This window comes from Gobius niger, assembly GCF_951799975.1.
Source record: "Gobius niger genome assembly, chromosome: 13".
NCBI classification, from domain to species: Eukaryota; Metazoa; Chordata; class Actinopteri; order Gobiiformes; family Gobiidae; genus Gobius; species Gobius niger.
This window is the reverse complement of record NC_136864.1, coordinates 25,860,969-25,879,339: the sequence shown is the minus strand read 5'-3', so window position 1 is coordinate 25,879,339 and position 18,371 is coordinate 25,860,969. Positions and strand designations below refer to the sequence as shown.

The 18,371-nt window shown below is 40.5% G+C and overlaps 1 protein-coding gene across 2 annotated transcripts in view; it reads left to right on the top strand.

The window, feature by feature from the left end:
• The window catches only part of rock1 (Rho-associated, coiled-coil containing protein kinase 1), a 52,123-nt gene extending 35,025 nt beyond the window's left edge, over positions 1-17,098 (top strand). Inside the window, exons 16-33 of one of the 2 annotated variants that reach the window (XM_079569123.1) lie at positions 797-1,043; positions 1,886-1,992; positions 2,092-2,242; positions 3,628-3,788; positions 3,936-4,120; positions 5,265-5,334; positions 5,410-5,513; positions 6,552-6,717; positions 6,796-6,889; positions 7,032-7,120; positions 7,201-7,392; positions 8,869-9,034; positions 11,208-11,278; positions 11,366-11,454; positions 11,536-11,614; positions 12,029-12,293; positions 13,826-14,030; positions 16,156-17,098. In XM_079569123.1, coding sequence (XP_079425249.1) covers positions 797-1,043; positions 1,886-1,992; positions 2,092-2,242; positions 3,628-3,788; positions 3,936-4,120; positions 5,265-5,334; positions 5,410-5,513; positions 6,552-6,717; positions 6,796-6,889; positions 7,032-7,120; positions 7,201-7,392; positions 8,869-9,034; positions 11,208-11,278; positions 11,366-11,454; positions 11,536-11,614; positions 12,029-12,293; positions 13,826-14,030; positions 16,156-16,159 — 2,445 coding nt within the window. In that variant the 3' untranslated portion in view covers positions 16,160-17,098. Of the gene's footprint in view, positions 1-796; positions 1,044-1,885; positions 1,993-2,091; positions 2,243-3,627; positions 3,789-3,935; positions 4,121-5,264; positions 5,335-5,409; positions 5,514-6,551; positions 6,718-6,795; positions 6,890-7,031; positions 7,121-7,200; positions 7,393-8,868; positions 9,035-11,207; positions 11,279-11,365; positions 11,455-11,535; positions 11,615-12,028; positions 12,294-13,825; positions 14,031-14,244; positions 14,370-16,155 lie in introns of those variants that run through there. The other variant, XM_079569122.1, reaches the window with a different exon arrangement.
• Positions 17,099-18,371: the final 1,273 nt, after the last annotated feature.

Below are 18,371 nucleotides of genomic sequence, written 5' to 3'. Positions count from 1 at the left end.
TATTATTCTGACTTGAATTGTTAGAATATCCTAGCAATTTTTATCGCATTTTGTTGATCCTAGGTTAGTGACGGCTAAAAGCTTCTTGACTGGAGCTTATGGGCTGGTTATTGTTTTTTTTTGTTTTTGCTTTTGATGCTTTTCTGTCATGTTATAGTTTTTTATCACTTTTTTTGTCGCTTTTTCATGTGTTTGTCGCTTTTTCGTCATGTTTTCATGGCTTTTTTGTTGCTTTTCAGTTTATAGCCTATAGGCCGGTGCAGTGCTTTATTTGAAAGCTCAGACCTTGTAGTTTTTCTTAAATATGTTAAAGATCTGTGTGACGTTGCAAAATTCACACTGCTGACATAAATGAAGAATTTTATTATCTTATTATTATTTTATTTTACATTATTTATCTAGCTATTTATTTATTTATTTTGCCGTTGTTTTCTGTTTCTGTTTTTCTGTTTATTGTTAAGAAGAAAAAAGAATGATGAAAATAAATAGTTGAAAAAAGAAAAAGAAAAAAGATCTGTGTGAGTAAAACGCAACGTACAGGTGGTATAATGAGAAAAGACGCATTATTTAGACAAAGAGCTCATCTAAAAAAGATAAATAAACAAATTAGTCGATTTTATGCGTGTGGGAAAGTAGCCTCTTAAATCTTTTTCGACTTGAGCGAGCGTTCACGTGCACCTATGAGCCCCCTTTCATAGGAAACGAACGCCAAGTGAATCATTCGTTTCTCCAAGATGTGATCAGTCTAATATCAGGCTGCCGTAAACCTCCCTAATATTTCGTATGGCCCCGACAGCTGGAGGAGGCCAACGACCTGCTGCGGGCCGAGTCGGACACGGCGGCGCGCCTCAGGAAGAACCAGTCGGAGATGGCCAAGTCCATGAGCCAGCTGGAGAGCCTGAACCGCGAGCTGCAAGAGCGAGCGCGGGCGGCCGACGCGGAGAAGGCCCAGCTGGAGAAGGAGATCATGGTCCTGCAGAGCTCACTGGAGTCCGAGAGGAGGAACTACAGCCAGGGCTCCGAGGAGATCCACGACCTGCAAGGTGACTGCACGGACCGAGATATCGAGATTCAATATACTGAGAGATAAAAACATGTTTGACGTTTAAACTTCAAGATTAGTCTCACAAAAACACCTCATGATTTTTATTTCTGACTGTGGACATTTCTTTAATTTAATAATTGCAGCCAATGTTCTTATATCACGTAATGTTGGGTGTTGAGACATCATTGGTCAAATTGAGTTCAACGTCTAATGAAAAGCTTGTGATTTGTTTTCACTGGCAAAATATCAAAGAAATGTCCCAAAGCCAAGTATCCAGTTATTTTTCAAGGAATAGAATAGAATAGAATAGAATAGAATAGAATAGAATAGAATAGAAAAGTTAGCACCCAAAAGGTTAGGGTAGATTTAAAGACCGTTTTTCCGGTTATAAATGTCAATTTGTTACTGAATCTTAAAGGTGTATTATACAACTTTTAATGTGAGAAAAAAAAGGTACATATTTGTGTGTATTTGACCTTGTAGTGACTCAGCAGCCGTACGAGTGGTCAGCACGGCGCCTTTTCTTTCCATCGCACTGGTCTCTGTTGTCGCTGACGGAACAATTGTTTGGAAGGTTTTCACTGCTGACGGAGCCTCCCACCAGGAAACCTATAAAACAAGTGATCCTGGAGCGTTGTAGAGACCACCGTGATCGAACATAAAGGCTCCATGCTGACCACTCATTCAGCTGCTGGGTCACTACAAAGTCAAATACACACACATGTCAACTTTTTCCCACGTTAAAAGTTGCATAATGCACCTTTAAGCACAATAATGGAGGCTCAACGTTATTATCTAAAATGCGTTTACTCTCTGAACTCTGACTCTGTTTGTTTTCAGCGAGGATGTCTGGAGTGCTGGAGGACAACAAAAACTTGAAGCACAGTTTGTCGAAAGTGGAATCTGAGCGCAAACACGCACAGGAGCGGAGCAACAATCTAGAAAAAGTAAGTACAGCGTTGGTTCATCCAGCGTGTACGTGATGACCAATGACGCCACTGAGGGGGGTCATTGTAAACGAAACAATTTTCTGTAATGTCTTGTAGGAGAAGAACAACTTGGAAATCGACCTGAACTACAAGCTGAAGACCCTGCAGCAGCGGCTGGAGCAGGAGCAGACGGAGCACCGGGTGACGCGGGCGCAGCTCACGCACAACTACGAGTCCATCGAGGAGGCCAAGTCCGCCGCCATGAACGGTACGTTAGGCCTGCACCTATTTTATTTATTTTGTTCTTGTAAGCTAGATACAAAGTAAAAACGCATTACAGGGTTTTTGCAGGGCATTCAAAGTTGTTAAATCAAAAAAGGCTTTAAATGTCATTAGATATAGTTTCCACGGGGCATTAAAAAGCATTATTATACGACTCTTCACAACGTAAGTAGAAGCTCCGTTGATTTGAATGGGATTTCCAACGGTCTACCGGTCATTATTTTCTGATAAAGGACCTCTGAAAAAAATAATGACGCTGCCAATGGCAACGGAGTTCGTGCTTTCATATCACTCCGTGCGTACGTAGTAGCGACACTATCTGTCCCGTCACTGAGAGAGAAGTTGGGGGAATTGCTCGTGAAGTTAGCGTGAGTCAGACTTTCAATTTACCCATAGATTCACCACCATTCCTCCAACTGCGCCTTCAACTAAGTAGCTAGGCTAGCTACTAGCCTTGCTGCTTCTAGCCTAGCAAAACAGTTGCTGAGCAACGCGCAACCTTTTGGGAACTATTTGTTGCGGATGTCATTAAATAAACCTTTCGACCTTCATAAAAGTGTACGAAGTTTATGTTGTGTGTGTTCAGTTGGCAAATGGCCGTATAATAAGCGGGATAACGTATAGAACGCTGGTCATTATCGGGAAAATAAGCACCGACAGGGCGAACCGGATTTTGCATAATACCTCCCCTTTTAAAAGTCATTCAGACAATTTTGCCCAAGTCAAGGCCTTAAATGTCATTAAAAAGTATTAAATTTGATTCAAACTGGCATTAAATATAAGTATTTTTGGCTGAAGTTTACCACATCTTTTGCTCAAAATTTCTGTTTGATAAAATGTTTAGGAATCGTAAGAAGTAAAATATTTTTTTTTCTGCCCCTGTGACATTAAAATACCATATTTGGGCATTAAAAAGCACTACATTTGACTTGCTTCTGCCTGTATAAACCCTGATGTGGCATTACATCTGATTCCAGCAGGCATTAAAATCAAAATGACATTGCTCAACTTTTTTACTCTACAAGTTTGTCAAAAATACTAAAATGGGGTGGCATACTGGTGTAGCTGTTCACAGCTAGAAGGTTCGGGAGTACATGTTTTCCCTGTCCCTGCATAGGTTTCCTCTTCCACCAAAAACATGTACAACAGGCCAGGTTGAGTGTGAATAATGGGACAACGGATGGAAATTAGACTAGGCTGCAATGTTGACATGAATGAGCCCCATGAGTCTTCATTAACATGCAGCTAAACAAATAAATGATGCCGTATTCAGTTTAGTTTAAAGCATCCAAACTCTCCTTCATTCCTCTGTGTAAAGTCATGAAGATATGAATGTGTAGGTTTGAAAGGTTGTGTGTATTTGTCTTCCAGCTGTGCAGCATAAGATGTCGGAGGAGAACGGGGCGCGGATGCGAGCGGAGAGCCGGGTGGTGGAGGTGGAGAAGCAGTGCTCCATGCTGGAGTTCGACCTGAAGCAGTCGGTGCAGAAGATGGAGCAACTCATGAAGCAGAAAGAACGGTTCGAGGATGAGGTGGGTTCATTCAGACGATATAGACTTCCCAAAACATTACACATTTATAACGCCGAGCTAAAAAGAAAGACCAAACTCACCTTTTGCGATGCTAGAGATAGAGATCAAAGAGATAGAGAGATCAACTCTTTCCTGGTGCTTGTGCAGGTGAAGAGCGTGCGCATCCAGCTGGAGCAGGAGCTGAGCAAAAGGATCCAGGCGCAGACGGAGCTGAAGAGCCGCACGCAGGAGGTGGACCGCCTGAGGTGCACCGAGAAGCAGATAAAGCAGGACATCAACACGGCGCTGGAGACCAGGAGATCACTGGAGTTTCAGCTGGCGCAGCTCACAAAGTACGACTTCACGCATGTTTTATATACACATTCTTTTATACACATTTAGACGTCTTACTCTAATTGTATTAAGAATATCCTGTACTTGTCTCAAATCCAAAAGAGAAAGAAAAGTCTGTGGAAGCCTGCCAACGCCAAAGGGTTCCTATTTTGTCCACGACTTGACTTTAATGCTCTTTATGAGTCTGGGCCTAAATTGTTGTAGAATGGGCAGTTATTTTCAAATAAGTGCTATTATTGGAGCTTAGGGGGGAGACCGTGCCAAAGCCGCTCGGAAACGCACTGTTTACATGGACGGATTAGCGCTTAGCTTAAATCCATCCAGGCCCTTACACCTCTGCTGTAATCCGCTGGCTCCATCTAGCATCGTCTGATTCCGCCTCGATTCTTTTTGTTGTGAAAGTACTGAATAGGTAATCGCTTGGAGCTGTAACGATCTAAAGCGCCTATAGTTTAAAGAAGACATGCCTTTTTGACTTTTTAAACCATGTTATAATATTGTTTCTGTGTCATAAACAAAGCTGGAGTTGTATTTCACTTTAGTCACACAGTTTTGATTAATTCTGTTCACTTTGGTGCTTTCATCTTCTACAGCGGAAGTGCTCCGATCTGTATTTCCTAGATCATAGTGCATCATAGAGGAAACACAATCCTGTCCTCCACACTTTTAAAGCCCGTAATCCGTAACTGGAGCGGTTCTGAGCAGATCTGCGCTCAAAGTGTGTTCATCCCAGCACCACTGATAAGCCAGCAAGTGGTTAACCAAAAGTGAAAGCTTGTATAAGTGTTTTTTTTTCCTGTTTCATTCCCCGCTGCTGCCTGCAGAGGGAGCTACTGGTATATTTGGCATCCTGACCAGCCCAGTCCCTCCAAATTACTGTTTTTTGTTTACAGAGACATCATTTTAAAGTTTTAAAACGTAAATATCAGTGCGTACGTCCCCATGCAGATGTTTTGACCTTGTTTATGGTCAATATCTCTGTTAATACCTGACCTAGCCACATGAAACAGAAATTAGCTTAAACTTCAATGTCTTTATCAGCACAAAGAATTTTCTGTTTGGTTATTTCTTTCAAAAACAGCCATTTCTTGTTTTTCTCACACAACCGGTAACTTCTATTGAACCGTATAAATGTGTTTTTAGGCAGTACAGGGGCAACGAAGGACAGATGAGGGAACTTCAGGACCAGCTGGAGGCCGAGCAGTATTTCTCTGTGAGTAAATCTAATTTTAATTCCGGTTTTCATGAAGGCGATTTTTAATAGGAGTGTGTGACGTTTCTCTTCCAGACGCTTTACAAAACTCAGGTCAAGGAGCTGAAAGAAGAGATTGATGAAAAGAATCGGCAAGTTCAGGACTCGCAGAAGAAGGTGCAGGACTTGTGCAGTGAAAGGTACGGAGTTTGTTTGTGTGAACTCTCACTCGTCCAGGAGTTGTTGTTTTTTTGTTGTTTTTTTGCTGTTGTAGGGGTTCTTAATGTTATCGACTGGACGGGGACGTTAAAGTTGGATGTTTCACTGCTTTTCCCAAGCCAGGCTCCAGAAATGCCTTTGAAAATCCCTTCTACTCTAATATAAAGGAGCTTGTGCCTATTAAATGAAAAAAAAAAAAAAAATCCTATATTTTGTTCTATGAAAAGGTCCAAACTTCTTTTGTATGAAGTTTGATGTATTATATTGGTGACATCACAAGTATTTACCAAAAACAATTTCCAATTCTTTCAGGAAAACAAACTTTGAATATGACAAAATAAACCAAAATGTAACTTTTTTTTACAAAATAATTACACACCATAGGGGCCATATAGCAGACCGATATTTGGGGATTTTGCAATATCGGCTATCGGTCGATCTAGCACTGGTATCTCCAGGACGGAAAGTTCACGTTTTTGCCCTGGAAAGAGCGAAGTCAGCGTTATAAAACGAGGCCCACAACTCCCTCTGCCTCAGGGGAACAGAGAAACATCGCAATGACAATTGTTTCGCTACATGTTTGTTAAATACGCAATTGAAATTAGTTTCACTAAAATTTTGTGAATATGGACGTGCTTGCGTGTCATGTTGAAGCACAGAACCTGGAGAAGTCAATCGCTCAGTTAGTTTGAACCTCACACATTGTATTTTTGATCGCCGTACAAAATTCCGCAGCTAGCAACCGTATGCTAATGCTAACAGCAACTGATCAAGGCTTAGACAGAAACTATGCATCACCTGAAGAAATAAATGGAAAGGCCAAACATTTATGTTTTTACAGGATTATAGATCACTTATTTGGAAAAATCGACCAAAAAATTGGCTTTAGAAACCATATCGGTCGACCTCTGCAGTTCAGTATTTGTGAAGTACTCGTGCTTTTACAAATACTGATCAGTCGTTACCAGTTGAACTGCTGCCTTTGAAGGTAACGTCATGTTCTTTTGTGCCGCTCGCAGGGACTCGCTGTCGGCTCAGCTGGACCTCACGGTGACGAAGGCGGAGTCGGAGCAGTTGGCCCGGGCGCTGCAGGAGGAGCAGTACTTCGAGCTCAGCCAGGAGAACAAGAAGGCGCTGGCTCGGCACAGGCAGGAGATGAACGAGAAGGACACCACCATCAGCAGGGTACGGGAAAGAGTCACAGGACTAAGTTCGGCAGCTGTCAAAAGGGTCGGAGCTAAAATGTTAAATCGGTTTGTGCAGCTCGAGGAGTCGAATAAAACTCTGACCAAAGACGTGGAGAATCTGAGTAAAGAGAGGACGGAGCTAAGTGACAAGCTGCAGACTCAGCAGGAGGGTAAGGCAAATTTAAAAGGATCTTTAAGAAATTATTTACTTGCTTATAGTGTTCTGCATGAAAAGAGCCTACCCTGACAACTATAGAGGATCTACTTTTTGCTCATCATTCCACAATTGTGTATATATCTTTATCTCCTCAGAATACATAGCGCAAAAGGAAGAAATCGAAAATTCAATCAAAGCCGCGTACGACAAAGTTCTCAACACGGAGCGCACGCTCAAGACACAGGTAAAACTAACAAGGGAATAATCAGTTTTATTCCACACTTAGGGAATCCATTAGTGAAGTTTACGCATTTCTACCTGCAGGCGGTGAACAAGCTGGCGGAGATCATGAACAGGAAGGACATGAAGCTGGACCAGAAGAAGAAGGGCAGCACGGCCGACCTGAGGAAGAAGGAGAAGGAGAACCGCAAGCTGCAGCTGGAGCTCAACCAGGAGAAGGACAAGTTCAACCACATGGCCATCAAGTACCAGAAGGAGCTCAGCGAGATGCAGGCCGTGAGTGTGACTGCAGAAGGCTAGTTATTGGGCACGGCGGTTGTTTTAGTTGTGACACTCAAGTTGGAGGGGATACTTGAGGCGAGAAAGACTGGAAACCACAGCCTAGACGCTTTTGAAAAATTCGGATATTAAGGATTTAAAGAAGGAGGTGTCAAATATTTGCAATTTACAAATATGGTCACACAGGATTCAGATTCATTGTGTAGGATGGATTTTGAGGATCTGTATCGTACTTTTGCTGAGAACTCATTTCTACTGGGCTTAAAAGATTGATACATATAGTTTCTACTCCACTACATTTCTATAAAGGCTTGAAGGCTGTGTGTATTGTCCCATTTAAAATCTGTGTAATGCTCACTCCAGAACAGTAGGCGGCGCTGTGCACATGTACCGTTAATGTCGCTGACTCACAACCAGGAAGAAGGTTTGTCCCGGTCGTGTTGCTGCACGAGAAGAGAATTCAGGCGTGAACTTAATGTTTCTGGAGCTGTGAAGTTGTTCTTCCCAACATTTAATGTGATTTGTACTTTCTACGTTGAATACTTAAAGGGGCTGGAAGCAAGTTCGCCATTTTATACTCACTACTGCCACCTCAGGCCATATGTGTAACTGCTCCTTCTATATTAAGCTCGTGCATGACGGCAATTCGGGCGAAGTGACACATTTTTGAGTGACAGTACAGGATTTTAGAGGCAGTTGTGGTGAACAGGTCTGAGCTCATTCTACACATTAGGACATGGCTGGAACATGTAGGGGGAGGAAAATACTTAATTTTAACATTTTTAAACTCCTTATAGTCCCTTTAAGTGTTTGTTTTTGAAAATGCTTTTAAGTACTTTTAATTGACTGTAGTAGAGTAATATTTGAACGGGAGTATCTGTGCTTTTACTCAAGTAATGAAAAAAGTACTTTTGCTTCCACCGTTAGCCGCCCTTTTACAAGGTTCTGTGGGTGGAATGTTTTTTGGCTAACTTCCTGTCGGCCAGTGGAGCCTGAAGACAACTTCCTGTCCACATTTTCACCTGAATTAAAAACCAAATGAGATTAACCAAACAGAAGAAAACTTAAATGAATGTCAAGCCAAGTGTGTTTCATATTGATAAAGTTCAGATTGTGAAGCTATTTTTTAAATTTATTAGCGTCAAATGAACGTTAGCATGTAGCTTCAATGCTAAAAGACTTGCAGATATTAACACAGAAGTCTCCTCTGGTGAAGTATTTACATCCTGAGTAAAGTTTTTAACATGTTATAAATAGTACGTGGCCGATAAGAAGTAGCTGTTGAATACTACACTCTTTGATAGAAAAAATTATAATTTCAGCAAGAAACGGCCAACTCTCCATAGGAATAAAACAGAAACAGGAAACGGTTAAGCAACATTTTGAGGTTTTTGCTGTGGAAGTGATTTTTACCTCCTGAACCTCCGTAGATAGAAACGTTACAAAATATGAACCCCGTCTTTTCTCCCGCAGCAACTGTCCGAGGAGTGCACGTATCGCAACGAGCTGCAGATGCAGTTGGACAGCAAGGAGAGCGACATCGAGCAGCTCCGAGAGAAACTCAACGACCTGCAGCAGAGGATGGACAACTCCAGCGTGACGAGCCTGCAGACGGACGAGACGGACTGCAACATCGCCGGTACAGACTCCAACTCCCATTTCACGTTCTCGCCTTTCCGTCTAATTAAATACAACTATTGTATTTATTTATGATGCATCGAGTGGTGGGTCCTGTGCCATGATCCGAACCCTCCCAGCGCCAGTGTCGGTTGCGAGCGGGCTCTGTTGTCATTACTCATGTGTCACAGATGAGTTCTTTACTGTGTCACGTTGTTTTTTTTTCTCCTGCACATGAACTAACCATCTCTCTCCCAGCTCCATTCTGGTTCAGTCCGTCTGTCATCTCCTCATGCCCAGTGGGTTCTCCTGTCCGCTCTCCTTCTCTCTGTAACTCCTATACTTTCCCCTCAGTGAGTAACATGGTAACATCCTCATGCCTGCTCTGGTCTGCCCATGTCGTGTGCCTGCTGTTTATTTATTCATTCTGTTTCCAACCTTAGCTTTCTTTTATTTGTAGTATCCTTAACTACTTTAAAAATACGTATGTTTTTAAGGAAGCGATATGTTGAAGCGATATGATGATAAATAGTTTCATGTGATCCGTCTGATGGAGCAGATATCTTTAGCAGGGTGTTCAAAAGCGTTGAAGTCAGTTAAAGAATTGTGCTAAAATTTAGGCCTTAAAAAGCAATTGTTAAGTTAGTTGCAAATTGACAAGTATATAATTGACTGATATACTTCTGGGCCGGCTTTTTGATGTAAAGTAAGTATAATTTGATCAGCAAAAAGTCAGAATCTCGCAGGATTATATGCAGGGATACAGGCTCTCAGATTTAAACTTTCTCTCATTTTGCATCTTGCAGACATCTACCTTTAAAAATGGTACATAGGTATATATTTGTATATACCTTTATATAATTATGTATCAAGGTATATACATATGGATGCAATCTTTTCTTTCTTTTTTCAATGCTGACAAGTTAAGTTGACAAAATATGACCCAAAACACATTCAGTTACAGGTTTAGTCAGTTTTACACATTTTTTTCTCATTGCTTTTGAATATCTTTTTTTCCCCCCTATTATTCCACTATTTGCTGGAAGGTGTAGACATTTCAAATGCATAGATTTATTATTATTTTTTTCAATTATTTATCTTGTAAATAGATAGTACATCTTAATCTTACAAATACACCAAATCAGTATAGTACTCACTACGTGATAAACGCAAAGCTCCCTACATACTCTTCATTTTAGAGTGTTTAGAGGAAGGAGGCGATCCGAGGCTTTAATTAAGCAGGGACATCACAGAATGCAGACACGTTTCAATCACAAGCGTGATGTCCTGACGAAAGTGTTATACCAGAATCCTTGAAGAGCAAATGCAGAAAAGCCTGCGAAAAAAGACGCACTTTATCTTTATACATGTACTTAACTTGATATTGGCTCTACTCATCGGGACAAAATACTAAAAGCTATGGTTTTCTATTCGCTAAATTCAATAAAACCTTTTAATTGAAAGACCGTCCTGGAATACGCTCATTATAGTAGCATGACCACACAGAAGTAGTGCTCACGAATAAATGTTTCCCCTTTGTTTCCTCCTCTCCCTCTCAAGCTGTGTAGTTCAAATGCATGCACCTGGAGAATTATGGAGTCTTTTGCAGTCATTTTTGCGGTCTTTTGAAATAACATTATGGGAATGTGTAACCTGCATGGGAATAGTGACCTAACTCTTTGTTTTCAAAGCTTCAGTTGTTTTTCAAAGAGCTGCAATAGGAAATGGCGGGCAAATTGTTATTGCTATTGTATTCAAATTTGTCATTTCAGATTTAGAGTGTGCGGTTGGGGTTTTCTGACTATATTTTTCTTAAGTTTCTGATCAGAACTACTTTGCTGCCGCTTTTAGATTTACAAAAACTCTAAATACTTTTACCTGCAGTTGTAGTGCGGTAGAAAGTACAGATTCTGGCTCTAAATTGTAGGTACTTTATTTTGAGCAGTGGTGGAAAGTAGCAATTTGTGGAGCAACACTGCCACCTAGAGGGACAACATTTCCCTACACTTTGAACCATATCTCAGTAAGCAGTCTGTTCAGCTGCAGAAGTCCCTCACAATTTTACCTGATACTTTTGCTTTCAGTGATTACTTGACTTGCTTTCGTTCTCGCTGAGTTTTTGGATTTGCATGGCCCGGTTCTTCCAAACTTCCGTCCGAAATTCAGACGTCTCTTAACATCTTGTTGCTTTTCAGAATCCCGGCTGGAGGGCTGGCTGTCTATTCCTAACCGTGCGAATATCAAGCGCTACGGCTGGAAGAAGCAGGTGGGTTCTTTGGGGGTAAATCCGGACTTCCGCTCCTCACTTTAAACTTAAATTAACGCTGCTTCTTCTCTCTTTGTGAACGTTCAGTATGTGGTCGTGAGCAGCAAGAAAATCCTGTTTTACAACGATGAGCAGGACAAGGAGCAGTCCAATCCCTCCATGGTACTTGATATAGAGTAAGTATAGTTTTTATTTTCTTAATCAATTCTATTTTCAGGTGTCTTTTTGTCATTTGATTTTTGAATCTTTCTTCGCAGTAAACTGTTCCACGTCAGGCCGGTGACACAAGGAGACGTGTACCGCGCGGAAACAGACGAGATCCCCAGAATATTCCAGGTTGGGAGTTTTTTGCGCCACTTTTTATTTAACCAAGACGGTCTTAAGTACAGTATGTGAACTCTGGAAAGACAATCACTTTAATTTACCAAAAAACTGACTTTTTAGAGCTTTATACCAGGCTACACTGTTGTTTTCTCATCAAAAACACACCCGGAGTTATATTTCCAGCCGCTAGCGCATCTTTGAGTACTTTAATCTTCTCAGATGGGGAGCAAGACGAGGGTGTGGGAAGAGCTTTGGGTTATTTCACTTGGATAACCAGGAAGTGAAACTAGTGGATATTTTGTTTTTGCTGTTTAAGAGAAATATTGCATTTTCTAACCAATACCCTCTCTTTAAAAAGATATTAGATTAAGAATAAGCTTTCAGACAAGATCGAAACCCTCATGTCCCGCTCTGCCGCCCCTGCAGATCCTTTATGCCAATGAGGGCGAGGTCCGGAAAGACCCGGCGGACGGGGACTCGGTCTCTCCGGGGGACAAGACCAACTGCCTCCCCCACAAAGGCCACGAGTTCATCCCCACGCTCTACCACTTCCCCTCCAACTGCGAGGCCTGCGCCAAACCGCTGTGGCACGTCTTCAAGCCGCCGCCCGCGGTCGAGTGCCGCCGCTGCCATGTCAAGTGCCACAAAGACCACCTCGACAAGAAGGAGGAGGTCATCACTCCATGCAAAGGTAACATCTCGGAGAAACAGGATGTGTGGGTGCGCTTAAATGCCATTTGTATTAAAGTATTTAATTGGATTCAAACAGGCCTTAAATTAAACATTCATTGGGAGAAATATGACATTGTTTTTTTGGTTCCGTCATTTGCCTGAAAAGTTGCCTCTTGTATCCAATTTGCTTTTAAATATGAACATTTGTCATCATTTCTCTGTTTGATCTGTATATGCTTCTTTCTTTTTTTTGCATTTGTGGCATAATATAAAACGCTCCAAAAAAAAGTACATGCAGAATGTTGTCCAACCACCACTTACCGAGCGCATGGCCTGCACTGCGTTGTCTTTCTTTTTTTCTTTTTTTTTTACTTTGGTGTTTTACCATTTGTTTTCCATTTTACTTTCACGTATTGTGAGCCCAGAGGTACATTTTATTCTAAAGCAGCTTTGAAAGCATTGCCAATTGTATTCTAAGATTATAAATACTGCCTAATGACGATCATTAGGCTATTTCATTTCAAAACCTTATTATTTTTTAGATTGTACTTGCACCATGATGCACCAAACCGCAGGTCCTGCACCGTGAACCGAACCGTGAGAGCTGAACCCCTAATATTTATCCATGAATATTCCACTGTCTCTTGAATTCTATTCTCTGAGTTCAATGAACATATTGTGAATGTAGTGGCTCATTCTGCTGGTGCTCTGGACAACGGGCTCACTCCTCTGCACACTGCAGGAGTAGGTAACTTTGGACTAGACTATACAGTCATTACAGTGGTTCTGGGATTGCAGAGGCTCAGAGCTTTGTCTGGTCAAAGGGTCATGAGTAACAATCATCAAATGTAAGAAAGGAGCACGGGTGCATAAAACACTCCAATTGCAGTTTGTTTGACATTATTTTTAGCATTCATTCTTTTATACATTTGTAGTGGCCATAGCTTTGGAATGGAATGTGCAGGGGGACTTACAGTAAAACGGTTGGGAACCACTGGTCTACTTAGTGCGGGTCTACAGCTATACTGAGTGACGGCCGGGTTATAGGGACTAGGGTGGACATTTATTTGTAGTAACTCATAATCTTAGAATATCAAATGTGGAAACTAGCGAGGCCCGGCCAAAGATAATACATTGGCCTGGGTCTGGGACTGACACAGGGCTCACAGTAATTTTCAGAGCAAAGATGAGAACTGCTGTAAAGAAACTCCAAATGTTTTGGAACTTTTATGTTTTCTCGTTCTCATAAAACAGCCGCATTGCCTCATTTCCTACTGTGTGGTATTACGCACTACCCCACGCTAAATCTTTTTGGTGTATTTGTATTAGTCTTTCATTCTCAAGAAATCATGGTGGGTAGACCACAAATCAATACGGGACACCACTAGTCAACACACTAAACTCCCCCCGGCCGCACCCAGGTCGGGACCTGGTTAGGAGGCGAGAGTCTGTACTTTCAGTCCTCTGATTATAATTGGCCTAATGCAGACCCGACCCATTGTGACATATTTTCATTGGGGACCTTTTACCAATGCTTGTCCCTCTCGACAGTAAACTACGACGTGACCTCTGCGCGGGACATGCTCCTGCTGGCCCTGTCCCAGGACGAGCAGAAGAAGTGGATCGGCCATCTTGGAAAGAAGATCCCCAAAACCCCGCCAACGTTCTCCAGAGTCTCTCCACGGTCTATGTCCACCCGCTCCGGACCGAACCAGTCTTTCCGCAAAAACCCCAAAAGCAACACGGGGAAGCTGAGGTAATGAACACACCGATAATAGCAGAAATAATTACTGTACTAGATTGAATTAATGTAACAAAAAAACTAAAGGATGAATTTTCTTTAACATGTTGAGTGTACCATTGTTCCAGGCTGTGTTGCAGTTGTTTTTTGTTCTTGTGCGTCCCGTGGAATGGGATGGGAAGTGGTTGAGTCAGTCACATGACCTGCTGTTTGTCCTCTTTGTCCATAGCCGAGCGCAGTCCAACCTCCACGCAGCAAACACCACGTCCAGCACTTGTTGACAGCAGCCTCTTCAAAAAAGCCTTGATGTTGTTGGATTTTTTTACTTCATATTTTTATTTTTAAAAAAGCTCCCCCCCTCCTTTAGCTTTTTATCTTTTCAAAAGGGTGTTTCTGACACGAGACACCGTTTGTCGGTGAACCTGGGGCTCTTTGGGTTCTTTTATTTTCCATTCGGCGTTATTGTAAAGAGGTAGTGCACAAATGTCACTGTTTCACACGCGAGTGGCTAAAAAATCAACATTGTGGCCGGTCTTTTCTTAAGTGCTGTAGAAATAAACTTTGTTTGACTTGAAAATTGGTCAAACATTTCTCTGCTTTCTATGCAGTGTAAGAAAAGTATAGGCTAAAAATATCTCAACTTTCCATTACAGTTTGAAAGAGCCTCATATCATTTTGACTAAACGCAAGATTAAGATTTAGGCAACTAAATTTATATGCAATTTTCATCAACGAAAACGAAATTGGTTAATTAACACCATCCTACGTTACCGGGGAGATCAGCTGTGATATAACCGACAGCTTTCTGTGAAGTTTAACTAGGCAGAACTGATCAATATATTTATCTGCAACAGTTAGAAATAACTATTAAACCATATTGCCTTTTGGCCAGCAGCACTTCCACACACACTGAACGTTTAAGACATTCACACGGCATCTTTTTATATTACATTACATTATACTGCACTGCAAAAAGTACTCTTGAAATAAGGCACATTTTCTTGAAATAAGTATATTAGTCATTGTTTTGAGAGTCTTATTTCAAGAAATCTGTCCATGGGGCAAGATATTTACACTTAAATTAAGACACCTTACAACCATTTTATATCAAGTAGCCTATATTAAGATTTTATATCTAGTTTTGAGTACGGTCATTCTTTTCATCTTAATGTAAGTCTAAATAAATCTGCCCCATTGCCAGATTTCTTGAAATTAGACTCTCAAATGAAAATACATATTTCAAGAAAATGTTACTTATTTCATGATTACTTTTTGCAGTGTGTAAGCTAATCACAGTTGCTAACCATCTGTTAGCATTTTAGGCTAAACAATATAGCTATTTTTAGGCTTTTAAGATGTCACCACATTAGCCCATGGTCCTATTGCCTTTCTGTGACTGTTAAACAGCTAGAAAGGCACAATAGATGTTTAGTTAGTAGCTTTGTTATTTCGGTTCAGTTTGACATCATCTGCATCAGAAACATTATCCAATATGGCGGCCGGTGGCGTTTTTGTCAAGTGACTTACAAAATAATTACTTTTGTGGCATAATAATAAGACTGAAACTAATTTAAAAAATGTTATGTCAAAATTAACACCGCTACTATGGGCTAACTTTGCCTTTACTTATGTGATGCTAACAGGCCGCTAGCCTTTCTCCACTCCTTTTGTGACATGACATGCATTACCTCTATTGTTGGGCTTGGTAACTAACGTCCTCTTTCATATACACAGACCGCACCTACAGCTTTCGCCCTCCCCATGATGCAAGCGTGTGCCGTAGAGGCTAGTCAGAGGGAGCTAGCATAAAGCGCTAGCAGTCACAAGTAGCCAAGTTTGAGATATGGTCTGATATAATGTCTGCTGTTGAACCTTAAAGCCGGGGCACCAGACCTATTTTCTTGTAGGAGATGTATTTTTTTGCCACCATATTTGAAAATAAGGAAAAATCAGGTACCTCAGCAGAAATCTAGAAAACTTGGCTACTTTTGATGACATGTTGGAATAGCTTGTAATGTCTGTAAAGTCTTTCTTTTTATGTTTGCTGATTTAGGAGTTAGCCTGTTACTAACTAAAACGAAAAAAAAAAACATCACACGTGACTTTGAATTTACTTTCTGTTTCCTCTCCTGTCTTTCAGCTAACCATCTGAACCATCGGATTCTGTTTGGACTTTAGTTTCCCCTCTCCTCCTCAAAATTAGACTTTTAAAGAAACCTATTGAGAACATATCCTCTCCAGCAATGGGCCATGAACCAGCATATCGACTAGAAGATGCCGCACTTCTTTTTTTTTTTTTCTTTTTCTCTTTTTACATGGACGTAGCGGAGGCAGAGGACACTTCACGTCTAAAAAAATGATATCCGTTTTGCTTCCTAACCGCAAGAAATGACTGATGGCCTTCATCTTCGTTTTGCCTTTTTTTTTTTTTTTTTTTTTTTCCTCATCACTTTATCAGGTTTTGGGACACGAGTATTTCCGGTGGGAGGAGTATGCAAGATCATCATTTAAAGAAAAAAAAACAACAACAACCTATGCATTCTTTTTACTATAATTATTTTTATTGCTCCAAGCCATAAAGGAAGCTTCCGTCGTCATGGCAAACAGGAGTCCGAAAACTTAAAACCTTTTTTTTTTTTTTTTTTTTTTTTTCTGTTTATTTGGTACATTGTAATATTTTTTCTTGTATTTTTTTTTTTTTTTTTGTAATGTATTGCCTTACATTGATTCATAGATAAATGGTTCAAAAGGAAAAAACATTAAGTTAACATATGTAAAACTGCACTGTTTGAAATGTAAATTATTTGTAGAAGACTTAACAGGTGTAGCATTTTGGCCCACCTAGTGCCTTAACGTTCAGATACTGATTTTACTGCCATATCTCATCTTTTCTTCTTCTTCCCTCCCTCCACAAAACAAGACAAATCTTAAAACACTTCCATCAAGTTATTTTTTTAAAACAGAAAATCGCCGCTAATTTTGTGGTTTTATCGCAACGTACCTTCTCTCGGGTTTGAGTATATAAATATATATATTGGATTACCTCCTTATCGACACGTTGCAGTAGTAAGAACAGTTCACGGACGTCATTCATATCACACACACACACGCGTCACATGACAAATTTCGGGATGGTGTTGTTTCTCCAAAGCGAGCCCACGTGTGTCAAAATAACGCCTTCAGCTTTTTTATCTGAGAAGCCGTTTCTTAATATTTTCCATGTCCCGGAAATGCTTAAATCTCCCTACAGTGTAAATATATATATATAATAAGACACAAGGATTCTGGAATACCTCCGCAATCTTTTTATTTGAAACGTTTGTTCAGTTTAAGAAAAAAAAGAAAAAAAAGCACTGGAACTATGATCTACTCTTGTCTTGGATAATTTGCATGGTTAATTGCATTGGAGTCCGCACTGATGGATATGTCAATAAACATATCGTTATCATTCACTTGTGTTACATCTTGATTTGCTCGCGCTGTGTTTTGATGAGTATTAGCGTGAATTAACCCCTTAACCCCCACCTGAACCGAGCACATTTTCTCCAGCTTTTACCCCCAGTCCAAAAGCTTCTGGGGGAAAAAAAGGTGTGAAAATAGCGACAAAACTGAGACGAAAACAAGGATGAAAATGTGAAAAAAAGTGACAAAAAGTGGACGAAAAAATGTAAAAAATAAATGACAAAAATGGACAAAAAATTGGCAAAAAAGTGAGAAAAATTTGACGAAAAATTTACAAAAAATAGACGAAAAAATTACAAAAAATAGACCAAAAAAAAAAATCGAAAAATTTGACGAAAAAGTGTCAAAAATGAGATGACTGCCCAACAAAAAAAAAAGTGATGAAAAAAAATCTGACGTGAGGAAAAAGATCAACTTAGTTTTGTAGGTCTTAGCTTTCAAATGAGGTGTTACACTGGCCTACAGGATTTGGGTAAAGCTAAACTGGAGAAAATGCTCTCGGTTCAGGCGGGTGTTAAGAGGTTAAGAGGCTAATGGATAAAAGTGATCATTGAAGGCGTTGTTTTATTTTTTTATTAATGGGTGTTTTATAGATAAATAATGTTTCATAATCTGGATGATGGTGGTTTGTGAAAAAAAAAGACTGTCCCTGTAATTATAACGCATTGTTTAGCAATTGTGAGCTTGCAGGCTAGGTTTTTGTTAGCATCCCTGTGAGAGCGGCCCTGAAAAGTAACCCTGACAGTTGTGGAAATCAGGTATAGAGCCTTTAAATTAAAGGTATTCTGGACTTCATTGATCACATGGGTGCCGTAACACTCGAATGATTGGTCATCAGCAAAAAAGAACAAATCAACATTCTACTCACTGCTTTCCATTTTCTGTGATATATTT